At 40.4% G+C, this 26,130-nt stretch overlaps 1 protein-coding gene across 1 annotated transcript in view; it reads right to left on the bottom strand.

Annotated features, from left to right (window-relative positions):
- Positions 1 to 26,130, bottom strand: part of LOC310988114 (sterile alpha motif domain-containing protein 10-like) — a gene marked incomplete at both ends in the record, with an annotated part of 48,980 nt that overhangs the window by 1,671 nt on the left and 21,179 nt on the right. Inside the window, 2 exons of the mRNA XM_083974628.1 lie at positions 9,738 to 9,878; positions 17,002 to 17,170. Coding sequence (XP_083830754.1) covers positions 9,738 to 9,878; positions 17,002 to 17,170 — 310 coding nt within the window. The remainder of the gene's footprint in view (positions 1 to 9,737; positions 9,879 to 17,001; positions 17,171 to 26,130) is intronic.

Here is a 26,130-nt window from a genome sequence, read left to right as displayed (position 1 = left end):
ATAAGTCCTGAGAAGAAAATGCACTGTGACCTGTGGCTGAGGAACTGATTAATATTGGCATCAGTCAAACTGCATTCAAGATCGGCTCCCATTCCTTCTCAGCAGGCTCAGTGTTGTAGCTTCAAAGGTGAGATGAAGAGCCACTTCAGGTCCAGTAGCCAAGTGGTGGCGCCGCATGTAAATCTGTGTTTTCATGCTATAATTCAAGCAATCGTCTACATGTTTAAGGGTCGCCGCTTTTAGAGATTTAGGTGATTTCAAACCGTAACAAAGAATTATTCATGATGAGAGAGGGGGGGAAAAAACATGTGAATCCTTCTTGTGCACATATGAGGCTTGTGTGTCTGTCTGTGTGTGAGTGAGTGTGTTCAAGAAGCTTTTGATAAAACTGCCCAATCATTCCTAGTCCAAAACGAGGCAGGAAACCAAAAAGGAGATTTGCCATGATCAAGCATATACCAGTGACGGGCCTACATCATCACTAGGGCTGTGAATCTTACATCTTATCACTATGTTACAGTGGGTATCCCTGCCTTGAGTGGGGCTTTGTCTCTGTGTCAGTGTCTGTAAACCACATTGGCCGTGTTGAATGAGGATCCTCCAGACTGGTTTGGCATGTCGTCTATAGGCTTGTCCTCTCCCCTTTCACTCATTGATTCTCCGCTCACATATCTGAAGACAGCAGCTCTTCCATGGCTCCTAGAGACGTATTGTGACGGGGGGGATGAGGGAAAGGACTGCCAAATGGATCCAGGGATGAGCTAAGAGAAGTTTCCAAAGGAGGCTGTAGAGACAGGGGAGAGAAGAGCAAGGGAGGAGGAAGGAGGAGGGAGGAGAGGGGGACATAGTTAGGATTCACAAGGGAATTCAAAGTGCAGCAATAGTTGTTCTCACATAATGCTCCCTCGTATCCTCACTGCATGGTTAAAAATACTACATAATACCTCTCCCTAATGAAGTTGTTTGTCCTCTGTGCTGAGCCTCTGTTGCCTTGAAAAAATCATCACACCAGTCTCATAGGAGCCTTTCCAGTGCTTAAGTATTGGGCTCAGGACCCCTCTGAATCTGTATGAGACGCCTCGCTCCCCCCAGACTCTGCTGAATTATCAAGTAAACAGTGTGTCTGACCTCGCTTCATGTAACACGCTGCACTCCATCACAGAGAAAACAACCTATGACAACACAAGAAACTGTGGCAGACTGGAAAAGTTAGAGAGTAATAGCAGTGCATGACAATTAGTGCAGTGTCACTAATGCAGGCAGCGGAGAAGACACTACGATAATGACATACAGGCTCTGATTAATACAAGTCTTTTTGGTGTCATTATCTTTTTCTCTCTCCTGAAACAACAGATGTGACCAGGTGGTTTCCCTGACACCTCGCCAGTTTATTCCACCCTGAGAGGCAGACTTTCCTCTGTGAGGCTGCTGGCATCTCAGCTCCAAAGCCCTCCCCTTTCTGATAGCCAAGGAAGACGTGCCACCTGTCTCTCGACACAGACAGATGTAACGTGGCACTGGAGTGAACCTGAAAACAGGAAACGACGGAGTGAGACAGAAGGATGGAGAGGCGTCGATATGACTAGAGGCTTGTAGAGACACAGAGTGAGCCACCTCCGTGATAGAAATCATTTTAAATGAGCTCCCTATGGAGTCATCAGCGCTTAGGTACAGCAGAGGAGGAGGAGAGGCGGATGGGAACCAGGGGGATGAACCGCAACCAGGCGAAATTTGTGTTGAAGAGAAATGACACGATTCTCGTTTTGCTCTGCCCTGTCACGCACAGTTTCATTCATGTTCTTATTCAGAGCCACATTTCAACTGGCAGGCACCACACGGAGCCCTGAGTAGAGCTTTTCAAGGATGAGCAGCATCACATGAGAGTTTACAGGGTTACCAAGACTGTGTTTCAGAGCAGCCAAAGAGCTGCCGAGACAAAATCTTGCTGCAGCGGGTCAGGGGTCAAGGTTCATCTTGAGGTTAGTCACAGCATCATTTGCTTTGAGCTAATCACCTCTGAGAGTTTGAAACGAGGCAGATGGCAACACAACAGCATAGACTGACTTTGATGAAAATTTGATGTGTTAAGAAGGAAGGAGGCACTGCCTGTTTATCATAAAGATATACCAACAGCCAGAGGCTGAGAGGAAGGAGGGCAGATTACCCACTGGGCTCTGATCTAAATCCCCTCTCCTGAGGCTTTCCAGATGTTACAACAACCCCTGTATGGTTCACACTACCCTGAGAGAGCTGTGGCTCTGGGCTGTGGAAGACTTCATGCTTACCTTAGTGACAGACTGGTGTAACACAGCCTACACTGCTGAAAATACATGAAACACTTGAGTGAAGTGAAGTGAAAAGAATAAAAATAAACACAAGGCTGATGTAAAAAAAAAAAAAAAAAAAAAAACTAACAACAACAAGAGGCAATAGTTTTCCTGTCCATGAAAAAGTTATGTACAAAAGACAAACAACAGACTGCATGCAATGCTGTAGCAGTGAAGGCTGAAGTAGCGGATTGGTCCATCATTTGCATTTCACTGCACATGCTTCATGTATTCCAACTTTTTAGATTTGTGATCTGAAACTTTGACCTAAGTTTAAACAGATGCTACAACAACAACAACAACATTTTTGAGCTTTCAACATTTGAAAGACTGCTGTGAAAAATGTGCCAATGTCAACAGTTTGTGCATTACAATGCATGAAGTATTCTGAAGAAACTTAAACCACCACAGATATTCGCATTTGTGCATGACTTCTAACTTTTCAGATCCATGATCTGAAACTTTGAACTTTGGGGTTTAAACAGATGCTACATCAACAAAGTGTTGAGCCTCTTGAGCAACATTTGAAAGATGGCTGGAAAAAGTTTGCAGATGTACTTAAACCAACTACAGATATTTAGCCATGCTCTGGCAAAAATAATACAATTCAGAATATCCAACACAGAGCACACACATACAGTATCAGAGTGAGTAAGGTTTGTTATGCTGCAGAGTCACAATTCTGATCCTTTTTTTCTCACCATGAAACAAAGTGTAACTGTTGGAACCAATTTTATCTGACCTGAACTGAACCTGTGCACGGTCGCTGTGCTCACTGAAGGATGAAAACGAGGATAAGAGTTTGGGTGGGGTATGACTTTGTCTTTTTTCATAATCAATTTAGCTTTTTATTTGCTGAAATTCTACTCTTCTATTCACCATTTCATATAAAAAACATGCCTTGTTTATGGTAATTTATTCTGCATGAACAACAAATAACCTGTGATTCAGAACTTGTGCTCATTTCATAAAATATTTTCTTGTACCCCATTATTCCCCTGCTGTCTGCTGATTGTGCGTGGTGTGTAAAAACATCAAATTTAGAATGCTGTTCACATATTCTGTTGTTGTAGTACAGAAGTAAATAAGTCAGAAAGAAAAAAAATCCTGCAGGCATCAAGTGTATAAACTGCTGTTAAAACGAGTAAAGCCAACACAACACATTTGATTCTATTGTTAAATTCTTATCTTGAAGTCATTTCGTCTTTACTTAAACAATCATTAACTTAATTAACATGGTTTCTCGTCCGCTTTCGGCAGAAAGAACAACATTGCCATACCATTACCTCTCAATCTGATAAATGGACCAACACTTTCAGACCAACCTGTAAATGTAGATTCAGTACTTTGTACACAACGAACAAGCCACAGCACAAACACGACACACACACATAACAAATGTGTGACATTTAAGTGATTGGATCTATCAAAGTAATTTTCATTGTGACAAAGGCCAGTACTGTATATTGTTTCTCTGCAAATGGCATTTATTTCTTAAACTTAGGGTTAGAGATGACATTCTGTTTGTTACTCTTATTTTTGAGTCATTGTCATCACTAAGAAACTAACGTGGATGTGAACATTTATCTTATTTATTTTATGTGGGTGGAATAAAATGATTAAGGAGCTCGTTGTGATGTAATGATGAAGCAGCTAATGAAGGAACGACTCTGTAACAATTCTGTTTGCTTTGTCACTTACAAACTGTAAAAACAGCCGTTAAATGCAGGTGGTTTTCACTTTGCGGTACAGTTCTGTTGTAATGTTCAGCTAATTAGCCTCTAAGGAAGTCTAATAAGAATCTAATGAGCGTCTAATGGTCTAACAGTGGGAAATATGATGAAATGTGCCTGCAGCTTCCACAGCCTAATGTTTGTGACATAAAGGAGTAGGAACTATCACGGTCTACAACCTGTGCATATATAAGAAGCTGTTGAAGTAAAACAATGAGTATATAAAGGCTGGAAAGCTCTAGAGCTGAGGACAACTATAAAGCAGGGTAATAATTCTGTATGGGTTTATCAATTGCAGTGACTAACTCATATGTACATATGTACCAGTAGAACATTTGATTTTATCCACTTTTATAACATGGAGATCATCTGCAAATAACCGCTTTGTCTACGGATTCCATAAAACAATAAAAGAGAAAACTAAATTATAAATATCTCTCAGGCATGGACTCATGCTTTTTTTTTTCTTCGCCATTGTGTGGAGAACAGCATTTTCAACAATGATTTGCAACAGAAGTAATGTGATTCCAAGTTGGGTGTGAAATGTTATTATGGTGCTTTGAGCAAGTGAGCTTGCCACTGACAGATTAGCGTGGTGCAGAAAGTATAGGCCCCACAGCCAGGGAATGAAAGTGCTATCAGACCAAGCTTTCTTTCACTATCCGTGTCCCTCTATTAACCTCTTTGTCCGTCTCATTTCTTTATCGCTGTGATCTGTTGATTTCATCCCCTGTATTTTTCTTTATCTTACATCTCACCTTCACTCACAGTTCTCTGTCCTCCTCTTTATTGCATGCTACTCTTTCATTTTTTCCCCTCTTCATATTCTAATTTCACCTCAGGTGTGTCTGTGCACTTTTTTTTTTTTTTTTTAACCATTTCTGCCCTACAAAGGCAAAGTGCAGTATCTGCATTTTTTCATTTTTTTTGACCAATCAAAAGTGTGGCATATTCTCTTCAATCTGGTAGGTTCAAATCTTACATCTCACCTTCACTCACAGTTCTCTGTCCTCCTCTTTATTCCATGCTACTCTTTCACTTTTCCCCTCTTCATATTTTAATTTCACCTCAGGTGTGTCTGTGCTCTTTTTTTTTTTTTTTTTTTTTTTTTACCATTTCTGCCCTACAAAGGCAAAGTGCAGTATCTGCATTTTTTCATTTTTTTTGACCAATCAAAAGTGTGGCATATTCTCTTCATATTTGATATTGGTACTGCTAAAATTTCCAGAGTTATTGGGCTTTTTATTTTGCTGTCCATCCAAAAAAGGACTGTGAAACAAAGGCAAAGTGCAGTATCTGCAAAGAGTACTGTACTCCCTACAATTTACTCTATAATTCCATTGGAGTAAAACCAAGGCAAAGTGCCGTATCTGCAGCTAATACCAAGCCAAAGTGCAGTATCTGCACCAAAACCAAGGCAAAAGTGCAGTATCTGCAGCTAATACCAAGCCAAAGTGCAGTATACATTTAATTCAGTCCACCTTTATCTAATCGATTATAGACTTGGTAGTTATTCATAATTTGATGCTTAAACCTGACAATGAAAAACACAAAAAGCTGTTTTTCTCAGTTCGGCATTTTTACAGATACTGCACTTTGCCTTTGTAGGGCAGTTTTGTTCTTTAAAATGTCTACCACAGTTCTGTATTTTATGATATTTTTCAAAAGGAGTCAGAGAGAGAGGGAAAACATATTGCTTGTAAAGGTTTAAAAAGTCACCGAAGAGACACTTTTACAATGCTGTTGTGAAAAAATGTAGGAGCCTTGTAAGGGTAGTGTTAAATTGTGCTATTGAGGCTCAGATCAGAGACAGTCTCACTTCAGATTCAAGCTTATTTGTATTTTCGTCCTCTTTTCAAACGTTATTGTGAGATCAATATTTAATTTTTGGTAAACCCATTGGAGATGAATCAGACCTGACAGGCAGTGTGACATAAGGCCCCACTAAATCACACCAGAATTGTAAATGTATCGGGAGAATTGTTCAGTGAGAGAAGATGGAAGAGTGTGTGTGTGTGTGTGTGTGTGTGTGTGTGTGTGTGGACCTCTGTGAGTAAAGTCAAGCATGACAGCAAATTCTCAACGTACTACATCAGCTCCTGCGCGACGAGTCTAGCTTTTTCTTTCTCACCTCCAACCCTCATCTTTTGATTTCACCATCACCGTGCTTCTCCACACACATCACCTCATATTTGCCAGTAAAAACATCAGCATCTTTCAGCTTCTTCTTTTTTTCTGTCTCTCTCTCTACCAAGACTCACGGAGTGTTAGAGTCTGGAGCCATGCCCGCAGCTCTTTGCAGCTGTACTCGAGCACAGCAGTGCTTTGAACATGATGCGAACATCATGGGAACACGTGCATAAGGATAATGTTAACATGCTGATGTTTTGCATGTGTAATGTGTATGTGTTTGCCATAGTGTGTTTGCATGTTGAATGTTTTCTAAATAGCTCTGGGCATGATTTGGATGACAACCCATCCTTTAGTTGTTGATAGTTCACTTCAACAAAAAATAATATTCTCATTGTGGCACTACAGGAAGTGTGGGACTGGATGTTGGATGTTCATACAGTATTTCATGGTAATCCATTGAACAGTTGTTGAGATAGTCTGGCAAAAAGCAGAAATATCAAGAGCCAATGTCAGTTGGGTAGGGGGATTCTGAATATCTGTACAAGATTTGATGGCAGTCCATCATGCTGGCATCTTTCAGACTGGACTAAAGTGGTGGGCCAGCAAACTGATTGACATGACCATCTCAGAGAAAGATTGAAATTATTTACACAGACCTTATTCAGTAAGGCAGAGATGAAGGCAGAGCAGAGCTTATCTTTTTTATGTGTCAGTTGTCATTTGGTATATAGAGACAAACCTGTCTCCTGTGAATGACAGATGTCAGAAACTAAACTGCAACAGGCTGGGCTTGCTGGGTTATATTCAGAGGCAGTGTTTCTCAGTGATTGAACATTACATTTATCAGCTCACCATGTAGTCAGCAGGTGGTTTGGGCTGGTGGTGGCTGGTACAAAGTGCACAAATTTCCAGTGTCACTATGGATTTTTGTCTTCCCCTGACCTTGAACAAGAGCAATTGTAATAATGCTGTAGTAACACATTAGATATTTTGGTGGAAAACAAATATGTTAATTATTTTACTGATATAAACAGCATTACATGCAAAAAATAAACTCAATAAGTCCTCCCTACAAAATACACTTTTGCTGTTGCAGTTCAGCTGTATAAACAGGATTGCCATTATATGGTAAATTGTTATTTTAAATGTTACTTTCCAGACATAGACCTTCATCACCTCTGCCCTCATCACCGCCTCATCACACTAACTCATTTCATTTTCAGCCCTGAAACACCCCATTATCGCTCCCTCAGACGGCTGGATGTCCTACCTTTGTCACATCCGAGTAACCCTCCAACCCTGTGAAGCTCAGGTGTTTTATTATGAGGCCACCAAATTAGTTTGGCCTTATAGCTTAGAGTCATAGCCTGCTGAACTGGCAAATTGCATTTGCATTGCTCTATCAATACAAGTGTCCAACAGCAGTTTCATTCTTTCTCTTTATCCGTCAATTGCTTTCCGTCTCTCAATTTAATTCAGTTTCATTCAATTCAAAACTGCTTGACTGGCATGAATGTCATCAACAACATTTTTCCCACCGTGTATGTAAGGGGAATGAACAAAAGTGATAAGAGAGGAAACAATAAATTAGCACACAAAATAAAGTGAGTTAAGGTGTCCCGGTGATTGGCTGGTTTGAGGCACATGCCAAGTAAAGTGACGTCCAGGTTTGTTCACATGCCACCTCCTGTTTCTCTCTGCCTGTTTTTCCTGTCACTTTCTTGTGACGCTTATTCACCAAAGTCAATACCTTTAAAAGCCAATTCAAATGCTTTTCAAAAGACTTTCAGTTTACAGCTCAAATGAAAAGCCTTGTGGTCCCTGCATCCTATGTGCATCTTGAATGGGACTGAATTAGAATGAAAGATCTTCTTTCTTTAAAAATGTTTATTATAATTGGATAACAGCCCAATTCAGTCTTTTATTCTTATTGGGCTTTTCATTGCATTTGTTTAGGGTTCATATGTAAAATCGTTAGTTGAAATTATTTATGTGCTTTTGTGCTATTCAGTGATTTCAGGTGAACTGGTTACATTTTCAGTCTGTACACATCAACCTCTTTCTCTTTCTGCCTGTCTCCCTCTCTTACACACACGCGCGCAATTTTCATTTGGTGGAGCTCTCACAAAATGTCTCATCCATACATACTGTAGCTGATCTTGGTTGACATTCAAATGGACCAAATCTTACTGCAAAGCTGCATCAGCACCATGGATGATCAGAGAGTGAGAGCGTGAGCTTGTCGGCTTGTTGTCTGAACGTAACTGGTGGTTGTAAGAACCCCTGCACATAATGATCAGTTGATGTCAAAAACAACTTCACTGCTTCGCCTGAACTACTCTGTTTTGGTCCAAAGCTTTTATCGCAAGGAAGATTGGACCATTTAGAGCAAATGCTTATGCAGTTTTCTTTAGTTTTTTTTTAGAGTGAAGCTTCTGCTCTTCACAATGTTCTGTGAATAAGAGGAGAACAGTACTTACGTAATTTGGGTTTTGTTTCAGTACTGAATTACTTAGGAAACACTTGAAACAACTGCAGCCATAAGCAGGCTGCAATCCACTTTAAACTATGCAGATATCCTTTTATTGTGGGAATGAGGGTCTCAAAAGGTTTTGGTACAGAATACAAAAACTAACACACCTTTCATCCATCAAAACATTAAATGTGCCTTTATTCATACCACTGAAGAGTTTGATATAAATATATAGTCGCTTTAATTGTGGATGAGTTTTCCCCTGATTGATAGGTATACTGTTGCCCATAAAGTTGGAATGAAATGCTTTTTTTTTTTTTTTTACCTCTCATGAAATGGTTTTGACAGTGTGATTTACTCTTGATATATAAAGTGTATATCTTCTTAAAACTTTATTGGTCAATCTTTTGATATATCACTCTGAAAATTAAACCACAGTTAACAATAGGAATAAAAAGAGGAGTGTGTCTGAAAACTAAATTATTCCAACTTTTTGGGCAACAGTGTATTTATCAAGGTACAGGGAATATTTTGTTGCAAAACTGGACAATTTAAAAAGTCTCCAAGGAGCATTTGATATCCAGCGCTATACAGACAAACACAATTCAGTGGATATTGTGCCATCAATGAACCCAGAAAACAGCCACCCACAACAATGGCCGGAGCAGTCAAAACAGGCTTGCAAGAAGCCAGCCAACCTCAGTCGCTGAATCCAGGTCAGCAGAGATTTACTGAGCCAGTTTATTGATGGCTGGATAATAAAAGTGTTTACCGAAGCCATCATTCTGAGGCAGGGCAGCAAATCAAGGGCTCCTGTCAATAAAACCACACGCAGCCACAAACAATTGCACTTGGATGCCCAACTTCACGTATGTCACAGCAGGCCTGCATGGCCTCAGTCTGCTTCCTTCCAATTTAGCCAAACCCCACCAGCTCTCCCTATGCTTGTCTGTGTCTGTGTCTTTGTCGTTCCGTCTCTTCCATCAACACACAGAAAAAAAGAAAAAAGACATTGCTAACAGAGATGCACAAAAATATAGCTAGTCACACAAACAACATCTCGGTACTTACTTCTACTAAGGAGCTGCAGATTGCGGACCTCTTCTCTGACCTGCAGCTGGAGGACTTGTTGGAGGACCTCCTGCCTCAGCGTCTCCTGGACGATCCCCATCCTCTCCAGCTTCTCACCGTTCAAACGCAGCAATGCCCGTCCTGTCAGGAGGAGGAGGAGGGATACAAATGGGTTAATTCTCCATTGATGCAGATAAATATTTCTCTTTGCACAGCGTTAATATTTCCATGAGAACTGAATTAATTTGATTTAGTCTTTGTAAGTGATTTAAGTTGATGGAAGTTGACCAAATTATAAGAAAAATGGTTGACTTGAGTGCCCATGTTTTCCATTTACACCGACTCTTACTAATAGATGGTTCGTAACATATTCTACGGTAGTTCTAAGAAGGTATAAAGATTTCTAAGTGTTGATTAAAAATAACGTAATTCTTCTATGGGCATATCTTATACAATTATAAGTGTGCAAACTTTCATTACTACTGTAAATGGATATGTCTTTTTACAACTGCATTATAATGTGTTAGAGAGAGTATACATGTTTGCAAAGTGCTTATAAATTCTAAACGGGGGATCAAAGTGACAAGAAAAGCTTCACCAAATAATTTATATTTGAATTACTTAACAGTGAGAGTGTGTAACATGTAATGTACATGACCATAAATGAAGTTGTGCTCTAGATATGTGGCCTTGGGTTCAAAGCACACTCTGTTCTTAAAGGAGTTTCCTATGTTCTTCCAGGTTCCTCATAGTCTTTACACAAACCTAATCCACAGGGAGAGGAGACTTTACATGTCCCCTTGGCTTGTATGTGAGGACGTACATATTGCATGAGAATGTGTCTGCAACATTTTCCGTTCTAATGTATGGCGTTCTTTGTAGATCTCATTTACATCCAGGAGTAAAGTGTGGGTTTTCTGGTAAGCGCGGCAGCCTCCAGTGAAGATGCTGGCACAGTGGAGGATTACTGAGGCTGCCTCTAATCTGTGGCTGAGTTTTACTACAGAGTTTGGCAGTTAACCCGGGGGACACACACATTTAACATACCATTACCCACAGTAAACAGCTTTTACAACTAAAATGCACTCACACAAACACAAAGGAAATATGAATAAACTTTCACGATACAAGCACAGACAGACACACAAGCACACACACACACGCAGGTTACTATGGGTAAGGGAGCTATGTCCTTCACTGATGCATACAGAAGAGGAATCCATCATACCTGCAGCAGCTCCGTAAGGTGCCTAAATCATAATTAGACTCATTACTCATGCAGCTCACTCTCTGTACCATTCTATTCATTCCTGTTTCCTTCCCTTTCTCATCATTACATCCTCTGCATCTCAGTCTTTCTCTCGTCAGTGCGTTATGTCTGTGCTGCAGAGGAAAAATACCTCATGTTATGTACAGTATGTGCTTCATACACATAGTAAACAGTCTCTCTTATTATTTCTCTGTGTCTTACACACACACGCAAACAGATTGACACGCACACACACATTTACCACATATTTATCCACCACAGCTAATAAGCATGTCTGTGAAAGGAGTGCAAAGAGCACAGGGGAGGAGATGAAAGAAGAGAACAGAACAAAAGGGAAGAGGAGCAGAGAGAGGTAAATGAAAGGAGAACTGCAGTCCTTTGTCCTCTGTCTCTTTTCTCAGCCCATGAAATATGAATATCCTTAATAGGGAGTCGGCACTCATATTTTATAAGACAGGCTTTAGGCTGGAGAACAGACGTGTGCGCGTGTGTAATCGTGTGATAGACTGAGGTGGGCCTGCCCCTGACCCTCAGTGGCCCCTGGCCTGGGTTAAGTGCTTCTGAAAGGAAAATGTAACACAAATTGAACCATTTAAATGCCCCAAGAAAAACGTTAGGGATTTTGCAAAAAGAAAAAAACACATGAGTGTATAACAACCACAGGAACATTTTATTTCTCCATCATTATTTCATGTGGTTGAATTCTTGACAGTCTTCCCAGGTTTTCAAATGTAGGACTCAGTTGGCTCATCTGCTGACCGATGCACTCTCACAAATCAAACTGCAGCTCTGTCTGCTCCAATCTTCATTTTCTTCTTTTATGTAACTACTGCACTGTGCATAGAGCTGATCGTGTCTTCTGGAGGTAAAATGCATTTGATGAAAGTATTGAACATTAAGAAAATTCTGTATATACAGTACAGTAATCTCTCCGAGAGGTACTGATATTTTTTCCTTCTATCCGCTAGATATGATGAGGAAACTTTTGTCTGAAGAATATTTTGTTAAAGTTGAGGGATTGATACTTAGTTGGCAGCAGGCTACTGAACCTTTTATCATGAATCATTGCAATCCTTTTTTTAAAATCTTATTTTAAAGAGAGGCATCTCTTTAAGATAAGATATATGCAGCTCTCGCTGGAACTAAACAAGTTAAATGAGTACAGAACTGTCAGCCAGCCTTTGCCTTTAAAGCCACATGGGCTGGGAGAATAGACTCCACTCCCTGGGAGACAAAGCCATGACAAACCAGTTAGCTTTCATGATGCTTTGTGTGTGTATGTGTGTGTGTGTATGTGTGTGTGCTTGTGCCACATATGGTGCTGTGGACAGATTATTTACTTCTCGTCAGAGTCCAGGTGCTCTGTTTTCCAGCACATAAAACAAGCCATTGTGTGTGAGGACAACTGCCCACAGGATACAGCAATAATTTTCCATTTATTTTGTGCACAGTTACAGTATTTGCTTTACACATGCACCTTTGTCTCTGTGTACACACTCATCAACCTTTTCACCCCATCTCCCCCACAGCAATGCCAGTCCGTCCTAGAAAAACCACTGCCCTTGGTGCCTGAACGTGTGTTTATGTACGCATGCATGTGAGTGCGTGTGTGCACAAATGAGACAAGGCAGATGAATAGAGCTCAAATCAATTCCCCTCAGACAGACTTAATACAGCTCCTAATAATTGCCTGCAGATAGGGAAAGTAGTGCTGTCAAAAGGAGAAAAGAGACACGAAAACAAAAAGCTGTTTCAAAAGAGATCGCTTCTCTCAATTTGGCCTAAAAAAAAATCTGCTTATTAACAATTTCTGTGGGCAAATGGGAAGCAGCTCTTTCTTGGCTAAGGCAATAATGACTCTTAAAACAGTCTGAGAAACAATCCAGCAGGGAGGAAGGTAAAGCTTTCCTCATAAAAAGAACAAGCTTCAGATTAAACCTTTGATAATAGACCAATTCAAGCCCATGCTTTCCCTGAAGGCCTCCATACAGTATTACATTTCTGTCAGGTCGTATAGAGGAGCATAGGTTGAGTGTGTAGCCCTGTGGGCACATTTACTGTTGGACTCACTCAGTTTATTTCATTTGCAGTGTGTTCTTTGTACTGTATCTTCATCCTATCATGGCTTATCTGGCATATGAACTTATATATGAACTAAAATTGTGACCTGTGTCAGGATATATTACCTAGATAAGGAAAACCGAATATTAACGTAAGGTGTAAATTCATGCAGGAGCAGCAGCTGGACTACATCTGGCGATGGTTTGACTTGCTTTATGATCATATCTCAGTCTGTAAATGCAATCAGTCCAGCTCACAGTCCTGAGAGAGTATCTGCACATGAGCTGAGGACAGCAGATGACAGATTAATGACTGTCTGACAGCTGAAGTCTTCCAACCTGCTGACCTACTATATGTTTGCAATTTCTCATCGCAGTGTGGGCAGAATGTAGATAGCGGCAAATAAATAAAAACACCAGGTGTGAATGCAATCGTGCCATTATTCGGAGAACCAATCTAGATACGAATCACGTTATTAATACCTGGGGGTATTAATAAACAGGACCTCTGTCACTAAATCACATTCTCACCACGGTCCTGCCAGGCTTTCAACTTTCACAGTCTGCCAGTCCTGAACCATTACTCATTCCGTGTTGAAATGACCAAAGTGTGCTGCAGTTGTACAAAAGGTGACACTGTAGCTGCTGAAAGATGAAATAGGACATTTTTTCTTCAGCAAATTAAAAGTTTAACTCCTAGGTAATGAATTGTTCAGTGCAGTAGCCTATAGTCACAGGTTTTTCTGCTACATCCATGGTTTGATTTGATCAGTAGCTAGCAGATAGCGTCAGCTGAATTCTGATTTATGCTAGTTGCAGAGTAATTATTATTGAGTGGTGAGTAGCTCTATTGAGTATGTTTGCTTACTAGTGTTACTAGATCATTGCAATTTAGCATTTACCATTACTATGTAGTACACATTTTGGTCACAGGGGTCACTGTTTAGCAATACTTTACCAGTAGAAGTGATAATACAAAAAAACAAAAAAACAAAAAAAAAACATCACAAATAAAAACCCTGCTTTGAAATCATTCAGTAAGAGCACTGATTTCATATGGATAAATTCACGTACAAACCATATAGGTTTAGGTAATATCTTGGATACAAATCAGGCAAACTTTGGCATAACTTTGTCAAATTAGATGAGTTTAGTGAAGTATAACTATTCTTGCTGAGGTATGAAGTTGTACAAATACTCAAATAAAAGATAAAGTCCTCATAACTGTCAAACATAAAGAAAAGGGGTTGCTTATCAATGAGGAGTATAAATCACAGGGTTTAATTAAATTGGGAACTGTTCGTATGATCGAAAGCTCTACATACATTATTGTGCCGTCAAAGTAAGTTATAATCACATTTCACACACTGAGCGACATTCTTATTCCTGCTCTTGACCATTACTCTGTCTACTACCACTACAGCTACAACCCCCAATATTTGGTACAAAAACAGAGAGAACAATAAAAACAGCCATGAAAAAATGAAAACAAAAGCACAATAAAAGATGATAGCATGAATCTTTATGCACCAATTAAATGTAAGAGCAAAAGAGGCTGTGGAGCTCCACTGACCTGAGGCGGTTTCACTATAATGGTAGCCTTACTGAGAGGCTGAGAGAAAAACTATTCCTTTTGGGTCAGTGAACTAAGATGATACAGACACAGAATCCATTCTAGACTGCTTGTGAGATCCAACTCCCTTCTGTGCGTGGAAAAAAAGGCAGGGGTTTTGTATATAAATTGTGTGATTCTTTGATGCCGATCATATGCATCAATAAAAACACATATTCACCCAACATTTACACAAGGAAACACTTGAAGCTGTTAACCAAGGCAAAAATAAAATCCAGCTTGGACATCAGCAAGTGAATACAGAGAGATAATTGGATCTCAGCCTCTCTCTCTCTCTCTCTCTCTCTCTCTCTCTCTCTCTCTCTCTCTCTCTCTCTCTCTCTCTCTCTCTCTCTCTCTCTCTCCCTCTCTCTTTCTTTCTTTGAGAATACATAAATAAAAATGATCAGATCAGAGCTGCTGTAACTGTGACGGTGGTAGCATTGTTATGCCTGAAGCCACAGAGTATGTGTCTGTATGTGCCTGTGTGTTTGTGTGTACGTGTGTACATGCAAATGCATGTGAGTGGTGGCTAACCCTACGGCACAGAGGAGCAATCTGCTCTCTGCAAGACACTAAAAAAGAAACCGCTTTACCGTCTGGTCTGTCAAGGCTGCAGATGTGTATGAAAAAGAAATGTTTCTTTGCATGGATGTGTGTGTGCATTTGTGTGCACCTGGTCATGTATGTCCATTGGTTCTGTGGTTTGTGTACGTGCATAGACTCACCAACAAATAAATGCATTTGTTTGTGCGTGTATATGCGTGTATGTGCGTGTGTGTGTCAGAGAGAGTTTGTGTCGTTTGAACTTAAAACATGATAACCTACCATTTTTTCCACAGCTGTCTCTTTCTCCTCCAAAAATAGGCTGCACTCCTTTCGTCACCTCACATGAATGACTTTAAATCTCCTTTGGAGAGATTTGGGTGTAAACCTGTTTCCAGTTGAAAAAGCTAAGCCGTGGAACCACAAACCTAAAAATAATACTTGTGTGAGATTTGGTAAGCCTTTTATGGCACTGGTTTGCAATGTCTTAGCCCAAAGGAGCATCACTGAGGTCAACCACAAGGTCTTAAGATATTAAAGGAGAGTTGCTGAATTTTTTTTTTTAAAGTCTGTCTTAATATTGATAGGAGCCTTGATCACTGTATGCAACTCTGCTGTAAGAAATGGGGGACAAAATACACAGCTGCTGGACCAAAGTTGGGCTGAGTTTGTGCACCAAAGTTTGGTTTATGCTCATAAGAAACTTCAGCAGCCCCACAAAGCTGAATCAAGTCGATATCTTTCAAGGTTACGGTCAATTTAACACCAGCTTCCCCCTGTTTGTTTCCCATGGATAGTAGTTCCCAGCTGGGCTGTGGCATAGGGATACCTTCTAATAGCTGCATGTGGTTTTAGAAACAGAGTGAATCAAAAACACAGAACAAACGTGGTTATGTTGGATTGATTTGAAACTGCAATTTGCATGGTAAACCATACATGCATGGAATATATCAATCTCCTTTGCATACACATTCACTCTCACAAAGCTGAGTTGTGTTGTGCTGCAGGTGAGCTTCACAGGATATTTCACTGTCCTACTTACAAACATGGATGTGTGCAAACTGTTTTGGAAAAGCTGCAGTTTCATCATATTCACCAGGCTGGTGATGAAACTGCCGAGCTCTTCTTAAGAGTTTTTCTCAGAGCAACTCTGCTGCTGTGGTAATCATCCTCTGAGAAATGAACTGCACATACACAGCTCTCCCAGCTATACTTATGTCAATTTTGACCACAATTTGCCACAGCTTTCTCAGGGGAAATATATGGAATGATTCTTGTGCTTTTCATAAACATAAATGCAGATGCAAACCATTCTCTGTCTTACACGGAGCAGATGAGGCAGGAATAAATCCAAGCAGGTCTGACGGACAAGAGAAATAACTGGATTGTCACACATGTAAATATAATTCAAACGCAGAGTCAGAGTTTTTTTTAAGACAAACTTTTTGTGTCTTACATCCACAAACTACATAAATACTAAATCAAATCTGCAAAGGACAAATGCACTAATTACCACAAAGCACAACTTGATAGACATACAGTAGGATACGGTAGTTAATGACAAAATTTAAACATCACATATGAGAATCAGTGAAATCTGGAGTCCAATTTTGCATTTCTGTTCATTTTTTATAACATAGTGGGCATGTGGACATTTTATATTATGAGGCTGTAGATGTAGACATCAGCTAGTATGTGAAAAGAATCAAAGCCAGTAGCAGGAACAATGCAGGGAAATACCTTTGTGCGTTGAGTTTTGTGTGTTGTGAACTGTACCTGTGATGGCGTGATGAGAGAAGGCCTCTACATAGGTTAGGTAGTTGTGAGGACAGTGTTTCTTAAGCCACTTGCAGACGTCCTGCTGAGTCCACAGCACCACAGGTTTGGACAAACTGGACAACGTAGGACTGGTGTGATACACAGTGAAGGCTTCCCCCGGACGCAACTAGAAAAACACACAAGAAGAAGAGAGCGTTATATTCACTGCAGTTCCAATTTACAGGTTCATTATTTCACTTTTTAATTTTCAGTTTTCACATCATCACCTTATAATCACTATAGTTTTAATGGATTTTCTCAATGTGTCATACCAAATGTGTAGGTATGATTCATTCATAAAAATGCCTTCTTAGTAAATCAAATAGAAAAGGTACAGAGTGCAAATAACTGTAAAGATGCCATTTAATGGAAAACAGATTATTAAAGGTCTTTACAGTATTATAGCCTGTGTTCTCACATCTGTGAGAGTTACCAGCTTATTGTTCTGCAGAGTTACCATGACCATGTAATAATTCGAAAAAGGTTACTCTTTTTTCTCTCATGTGTGAGAGAACTGAAATTCCCATAATGAGCTTAAATGTAACCCGAATGTAATCCACTGTAAGAGCGAACATAAGGTTTAAAAGCTTGTAGACACTAAAGGGCAAACAGATGCTGTTGTTCTGACTCAATGAGCGCCCACTTTTTCACCTTTCAACCCTAATTTGGAGACTGTGATGCAAATTTCCACGACATCACCATATTTTCTCACACATTGAATTATTGCAATTCTGGTCCTCACCCCTCTGTCAACAACATATCGTGACGCAGTAATTACATTCCATATATTATTTCTATGTGTGGTCTTTTTCTGGAGGTAATTTTCCCTGACAGCACTGCCTACATTATCCAGCCTGCGCAGTATGACTGTAATTCTGTCATCTTTATCTTTCCCCCTCGCACCTTCATTCCTCTCTTTCTCTCTGCCTCTCTCTCTCCTCTTCCACTTTCCTCTGACCCCTGAAAGTTGGCAGATAGCAGCAGTCCTTTCTTTGTGTGCCACGTCCATGTGCGGGGAATTAATACGGACATCAATAAAGTCGCAACGAGTTCATATGGGCAGAAAACACAGCCATCTCCTTGTCCCCCCTCAGCTCCCTCTCCCTCTTGTGTGACTTACTCTCATATCTAATCACTCATTCATGGTCTGACTGAGCCAACTCGACAACAAAGGACTTGGCTGATTCTCAGCAGAAAAACACAGAACTGCTGCCAAATGTTCCACTCCATAACTGACTGCATTTAATGGGATTATGTATGCCGAAATGTCATACACACAAATGCAAAATGCACGCACCCATGTAGCTTCATATGCAATGTTCTTGCCGCTCCTTCTCATTAATGACGCAAAAGAAATTGAACTCCCAGAACACCTTCTCACTTCTCAGTTTGTGATAGACACAGGTTCATAACTATTTACATCTTTGCAAGCTCCAATAATGAGATCTCCTCCTGTCAATTTAAGCACAAAACAGCCCTTTCAAGTTCTGGCTGGTCCTCTCTCGCTCGGCATGCTCTGCTTTGTAGACTGTAATTGAAAACAACTCCATCTCTCTGTCCCAGTGTGTTTGCTCATTTCCTAATTACACACATACTTCTACCCCCAACTCAATGGAGCGCTGAATCCATTTTAATAACCCAAATTTACTGCTCAACCCCATCATTAATTGAGATTGAGTCGGAAGAGGTGTGGAAATGCTCTCTCTCTCGTGGATGATTGAGAGTGGACAGGAGAGGGTGAAACTGTTTCCTCATCTTTGGATGGACATTACTGTACGTCTGACTGCATTGAAGCTGCAAGCCTGGTGATTTCATCTCTATCTGTCTTTGCAATCCTGACTGGACAATCGTTACCTACAGTAACTTTAGCCAGGACCTAAGCGCCAAGTGTAAAAGTCGTAACCTTTGACCCAGAGGGATGAGAGTTTACATGGGCGATGGGAGAGATTTGATTTTTCAGTGAACGGTGCCTTTATTCTGTGAACAAACTGCACTGACAGTCTAACCCTAACGGTTTCACATTTTGAAAAGTACTGTGTGCTTATAAAAGGAAATGTATATTGTAGATATGAAATACTAAAAACGATGAATGCTTTTGAGTTGAAGAATTGTGTTAAAATATCACTTCTACCATTACTATTCCTTTTTCTGTATGTGTTTGGGCTTCAGTTGTCTCTTGTCCTGCTGTATGAGGCAACTGATGAGGGTTGCACTCATGAGAGGAGAGCAACAGTAAATTTCCCTGCTGGCTCTACAGCCAATAAAAGTAAAAGGATAAATCAACACTATCACCATTAGTACAGTTAAAGATTCTGCAGGAAGATTTATAATAATCCAGAGGCCTATTTTGTTTGAGAAAAGAATGTAATAAATACAGTATATATTAAAAAGGTGGCAGAATCTGTGATAACTTTAATAGCTTGTCTTTAATAGCTACAGGGGAATTTACATCATTGCAGCAGGAATTAAATGTACTTTAGATCCACTGAAGGATCATTTACTACTCATAACAAATCATGGAAACAGATAAAGATCTTTGCGTATAGATTTTTTTTTAATGACCTTAAAAGTCACATTAATTTCAATGTGCAGTATTTTTCACTAAGTGTATGAATGACAAAAAAGACAAAGATTAGGGATAAGGATGAACAAAGACAGACAAAAAACGACAAAAAGAAAGAGAGGACGGCACACGGGGGAGTGGGTACTCTGTGCGTGAGTAATGGCCTTCATCATCAGGAAGCCAGACAGAGGTGAAATAGAGTGATAGGTTCTCATCATCCCGTCTTTCCTCCGCTTCTTCCCTTGCTTTTCTTGCTCCTTTCCCCAGTCATCCATCTTTGCGTATCTGCTCTGACGCATTTCCATCTTCCCCGTTGTCCCTGTTCACCCTTTCCTACCTGCCCCGCTCCTCCCGAGACCTACTTCTGTCCAACGGGAGGAGCTCCCTCATTCATTACATACAGGAGAAGAGAGGATAGGGAGTGATGGAGCTGAGGGGGGAGGAAGAGAGGCACAGGCAGAAGTGGAAGCTGTATAAAAAGAGAAAGTCTAATGAGAGGAAGAGGGGGAAGGCAGGAAATAGCCAGAATGTATGCAACGGATGATTTCTTTTAACTTTGATCAAAAAAAAAAGAAAATGCTTGATAATAAATAATTAAGTGAGCTTCTTATACTTGGATAGCTCCCATATTTAATCATGATGAAAACAAAGACTGATACCACTCTCTTGTATGGTGATTATGAAACTACAGCCAGGAGCTTGTGAGCTTGTTACTGAAAGGTTAGTTGATGGGCATTAAATCCAATAATCGTTAAAATTCAGTAATAATTTAATATAATATATAGTATATATTGTTTGTTTACTCTATGTAAAAAAGGGAACCTTCATTTAGGGTGAAGATGTAAGCCTCCATTGAACCCAGAGCTCATCTTATCACTTCGATACTGATTAAACAATTGGTCCTTGTTCCTGTGTATCTACCTAATTAATTACAGTGTAATTACCTATGTAACCGTATGTAATAACATGTACTTACATTGTAAATACATAGTGTATTTTGGTGTAGTTACAGGTCCTTGTTACACTTGTAATAAGAAATGCCAAAGTGGCCTCTCTCTTTGCACAAGCATTTCTTATTACAAGTGTAACAAGGACCTGTAAGTACACCAAAATACACTATGTATTTACAATGTAAGTACATGTTATTACATACGGTTACATAGGTAATTACACTGTAATTAATTAGGTAGATACACAGGAACAAGGACCCCTTAAAATAAAGTGTTACCAACAATTGTGCTATGGTCATTAGTGAGCTGTAGAGGTGCTAGTATACATGCAACATTATGTAACCTGTGGTCACCACTTCTTTTCATGCTAAGCTACATGCTCACAGGCTGTAGCTGTAGCTTCATTTAAACTGAGAGAGAAAATTAAAAATAATAATAATAATAAGTCATGCTTCCATGTCTCTTTGTCTTCAATAAGACAGGTAATGTCTCCTCTGTTGCCCATCCTCTTGCCTCCACACACCCACATACTCTGACTTTGGTGCCTGCACTTCCCTATTGATCAATCTGTTTGTATCCCCAAACAGCTTATTTGTCCTTCCCTGGTTACTTTGTTCTATCATGTCTCTCACCCCCCCTCTGTTTGCTCCTCATAAATTTTACCCTCAGCCTCCCTGACATCCTCCCTCCCCCCTCCCCGTCTTCCCTTTTTTGCTTGTTTCCCCCCTTCGATCTTTCTTCCTGACTTCTGTGCACTTCGCTACTTTTTTTGCGCATTTAACAACTTGTGTTTGTGTGCGTATGCTCTGCCTTCTCTGTGTAGCTGAATCAGGGATTAGTTAAAAGTCAAGGGAGCGTGGGGAATCCTTAAAATTCACTCTTTGTGACCGCTGGCACCTCTCTTCCGATGCCTGCCTCTGTCTCTGCACATCCAGTCTCGGCCTGAGATTGATCAATGATGCTATGCCAAAAAGTGGTAAAAATCCGATGCTATGTTTTATAAAATGTGCGTCATATACTGCAGCTCACACCTGCCTTTCTCTGCTCTTCATCTTTCCTTGTTGCCATGTCATCTCGCCGTCTTCCTTGGATGCTCTGCTGTCCCACCTAACAACACTCCCTGTGTGTTGTTATTTTACCTATCCATCTCTGTTTCTGCTGAGACTCAGATCTCTCCAAAGACCCTGACATGTCCTGACACATGATCCTTCACACCTCTCTCCCCCACTTCTCACTTCACCTTACCCTTCATTCCTCCCCCCTCAGTAAAACTGAGCCCACCCCCTTTGTGCCTGGCAGTTTCTGATGCATCATTTAGCACCCTTGGGTCTCCCACCGCTCACGAGAGCCCCGTGCATATCTGCGCTTGAGTGTGCCACTGTGATTCTGAAAATGTTGAAGTGTGAGCTTTTGCGAGTGTCTGCTTGACTGTTCCTGTGCAAGTGAGTGTGTGAACTGTCAGCCTCTGTTAGCCTCGTACAACTCTGCCTTCGCTTGTCCTCAGAACCGAGTGTGTAAATGTCTTACACCCATGCGCATGTGAGCGGGCTCTCAGTGGGCGGACAATGGGCCAGATGGGATTTTCACAAAGCTCTCGATTTAGCATGAGTCAAACATGTGTCTCAGACAGAGCGACACATCACTGAGTGGCTGGACAAGGACAACAGACTAAACCATTTCTGCCTCACTGCCCAGAAGCTCTCTCTCTCTCTCTCTCTCTGTCTCTCTCTCTACACCAGCACAGCCACTGGCCACCAAGGTGATGCTTCAAAATAAGTCTTTATACCTGAACCGCCAGATGTCATTTTTCACAGCCTTTGCAAAAAACAACAACAACAAAAACAACATATGAGCATTTTCTGACGCTCCTATCAGATGAGAATGTTTGTCTGTGCTTTCAACAATCATAGAAGTATAACCTGATTTGCAGTGTTTAGCCAAATTCAGGTACTTGGGTAAGATTATGGATGGTAATAAAAACATAGGCTACTGTCTGTTGCAAGGAGGTGTATACTGAAAAGTGCTAATTCTGTATGCACAACCATTCACACACCTCCTCATTCAGAGGTTTTGTGGCAGGCGAAAAAACACCATCATTCACACACAATCATTATCTACATGACAACAGGTTACTTACTTGTCACAGTAATTTTGAGGTTTTGAAGAGACCGCAAATACTAATTGTTGACAACTGCTCCACCACCCACACTGGGAAGAAGTGGTTAAATTTAAAATAAGCTAATAAACAACAAAACAATTCCCTCATGACTTGACTTTAAAAGATAATATGAAAGGGGAACAATCTGTGTAGGTGATGGCGTTTGATCAAACATACTGTAACAAGACTATAAGTGAACAGCTGTGCTGCTGAGATGAATGAATATACAACTGTATAATGCAAAATGCTAAGGTCAGCATGCTAACATGCTCACACTGACAATACAAGCACCTGAAGCAGTCTTACTTAAGTTAGCATGTGGCCATACTACTAGCACTGAACACACAGTATAGCTCAGGCAGTAAAGCTTAACTTGTTAATGCTCTACATTTGTTTTTACAGTGACAATATAAGTCATAGACATAGATAGGATATTGGTGGATATGATATTATAGAAATCAATCTGTGGTGCAATACAGGACAATATACTGACATATGTGGATGTCAGTGCAGTGGTGCACATTTGCCAAATCAGAGCTAGACAGTCACAATAGCAGCGAATGGTGGATTCCATAAATGAATCCAATTGGTATAGAAAATAATGAGCTCGACTGGAGACATTCATTTTAATGATGCAGGGTGTTATCTTGGTAATTTCTTTGTGAGGACTGGTCGGAGTTGGAAAGTTTCATGTACTATTTGTATGTGACTTCACTGCTTTGTGTTGGTATCAGCCGGAAGGTCAGCCACTGTGCTCTGTAATGAGGAGGGAAAAATAATCACACTGTGGTCCCTCTCCTTCGCCCCCTCAGTGAAGCAAATTAAGAGACTTACTTCCTGTAACAGGCTTGATTCAGATACAGAAAATGAAGCTGCACTGCTGTTACTTCCTAAATTGCATCTCTATTATTACACCTATTCCCCCGTCTCATCTAAAGGTCCCCCCACAAGCTGTGTGTCAGACAGCAAAATGAGAGCCACCCACAAACCCCCCTCCCCTAACCCCATCTGGCTACCCAAACAACAGCCAATTCAAGGGATGGCACAGAAGGTGCGCCAACTACACAATGACTCATTATTTGGAAAAATCCTATTAGCAGATAGGTCTGCATACAGGTCCGCCTGCAGCAATGTAACAAGACAAATAAGTATATAACCTCTAAAATCATTTAAGCTGTCACTGAGTCAGCGGGCAGTGGTGGCTGACTTTATTGCACCTGTTTCCAATACAAATGAACTTGACAACAGGCAACCTTATTCAGTCTCACTCAAAACACACATTTTTCACACTATTTCCAGAAAATCGCTTAAAAATAAATAAAGAAAAAAAGATCCATTATGTAAGAAAAATAAATTATCCCACTTTGATTTATGTTTTTTTTTTTATTATTATAGGCTACTGTAAATGAGAAAAAAATATATCACTTTGCAGTGTATACTTGGGAATGGGTACATCTGCAACCAATCTATGTGTGACCACTTCAGGTCAGCACTGCAGCCAGATACTTTGATGTTGGGATCATCTTTAGTATTAACAGCCATGTTTGTGCATGCATGAACAATAATGCTGTATACTGAAGATTTTTTTACTCCCTTCTCTCTATATAGCTTGTCTCCTCTCTGCATCAGCATATCCGTGTGTGTACGTGTGTGTACAGGTATGTGTGTGTGTGTGTTCAGGATGTGAATTTGCATAGCAGGACATAATGTGTTATATCAGCTTTATTAAACAGATAAGGAAGATTCCCCAAGTGTCACCTTATATATAGCGGCTGAGCTGTGTTTCACTAAACTGTCTCCCTCATCACAGCTGATGTGTGCACAACCAGTGTAATGAAGAGTAATCTAATCATCACTCCTGAGAGAACTGAGTGCACAAACACTAATCCACACAACACACACCATCACACAAGCAGGCACATGCGCACGGATGCAAGCATGCCTGCACACACAAATGCTTCGTATTACTGATACAGGAATGGACACTGAAGAATGTTGTGAATGCACACACACACACACACACACACACACACACACACACACACACACACACACACACACACACACACACACACACACACACACACACACACACACACACACACACACACACACACACACACACACACACAGAGGGACAGAGAAGGAGAGAGAGAGCTGGACGGCTCTCCCATTTGTTGAATAATGCATAAAGAGGCTTGTTGCCACAATGAAATGATAAGCCTTACTTCTCATGGTATAGAGGAGGTTTAATTATCCAGTCTCTGTGTAATCACATGGAAACAGCTTCCCACTCGTCTTTTATTAAGCCTTTTATAGCTGTTATAGCTGAGGGGGCATTCTTTTATGAATTATTGAACAATCTTGCAGTGCATATGTACGTCTTACCGCCTTGTAATAGCAAACTTTCTTCAAGGCAGTGGGGGAGACAAAATAAATGACCTCCACTGGCCTATCTGCTCTCTTTCATGTGAGGAATATAGGAACCAGGAGGGAGGCTGTTGTGTCATATGCTGTTTTAGGTCAAACACAGGCAGAATACCTTAAAATAGATCTTTTTTTTCTCCCCTCTTTGTTTTGCCTCTCTCTGGTGCTGCACAGATGGGATTCTATTTTGCACGAAAGAGATGTGTGGAAGTAAATGATGCTCTGGCTGCTTACATTATACTGCTGAGACACTGAGCCACCAAGCAGACATTCCTCACCACCCAGTCAGCACTGAAGTGACTTTCGAAACCGGTGTTTATATCTGTCACTTCTGTTAAAGCTGCTGCACAGCTTTAGGAAAAAAAAAAAAAAAACATGCATCTGTGGAATAAATGAGAATTTTAGATAGGAGAGATGGTACATTTCTCAGTGTGTGCAGTGTGTGCTCCCTTGGACTGTATAAGCACAGTTACCTCACGAGCCATGAGGCCAGCCAACATCATACAAGATAAAACAATTAGACTTTTTGTTACCACTGAGATTTGGCAGCTAGGGATGCAGCGCTGATGTTCCCCCTTGTCTCTGTGATGCTAACAGATGATCTTTCACAGCTTATGTATGTCTTTTTACCATCAAAGTCAGAGCAGTTTCACTGCACGAATGTAAAGCTTTGAAAAGACAAAGCTTTTCTGAGCTACTGTTTATTTCACATGAGATGATATTTAATTACTGCAAAACTCCCCATGAGGAAAATAATGTTTTCTTAAAAAAGTTCATGCTGCTTTATTAAAATATTTCACCTAACACTGATGTAATTTAATATAAAAGTGAACTGTGAAATTGCTCATAACTTATAAATATATCTGTATCTGTATACAGAAAAATGTCCAAAGAAAAAGATTAATATCCTATAATATCCGTGATTTTAAAATCCCTAGCATAGCATTTAGCAAATGTTTTCACGCGTCTGTTTGCCAGCTTTTTTGTGT

The sequence above is a fragment of the Trachurus trachurus genome, assembly GCF_905171665.1.
Source record: "Trachurus trachurus genome assembly, chromosome: 7".
Lineage (NCBI taxonomy): Eukaryota > Metazoa > Chordata > Actinopteri > Carangiformes > Carangidae > Trachurus > Trachurus trachurus.
This window is presented reverse-complemented; position numbering and strand designations above follow the sequence as displayed.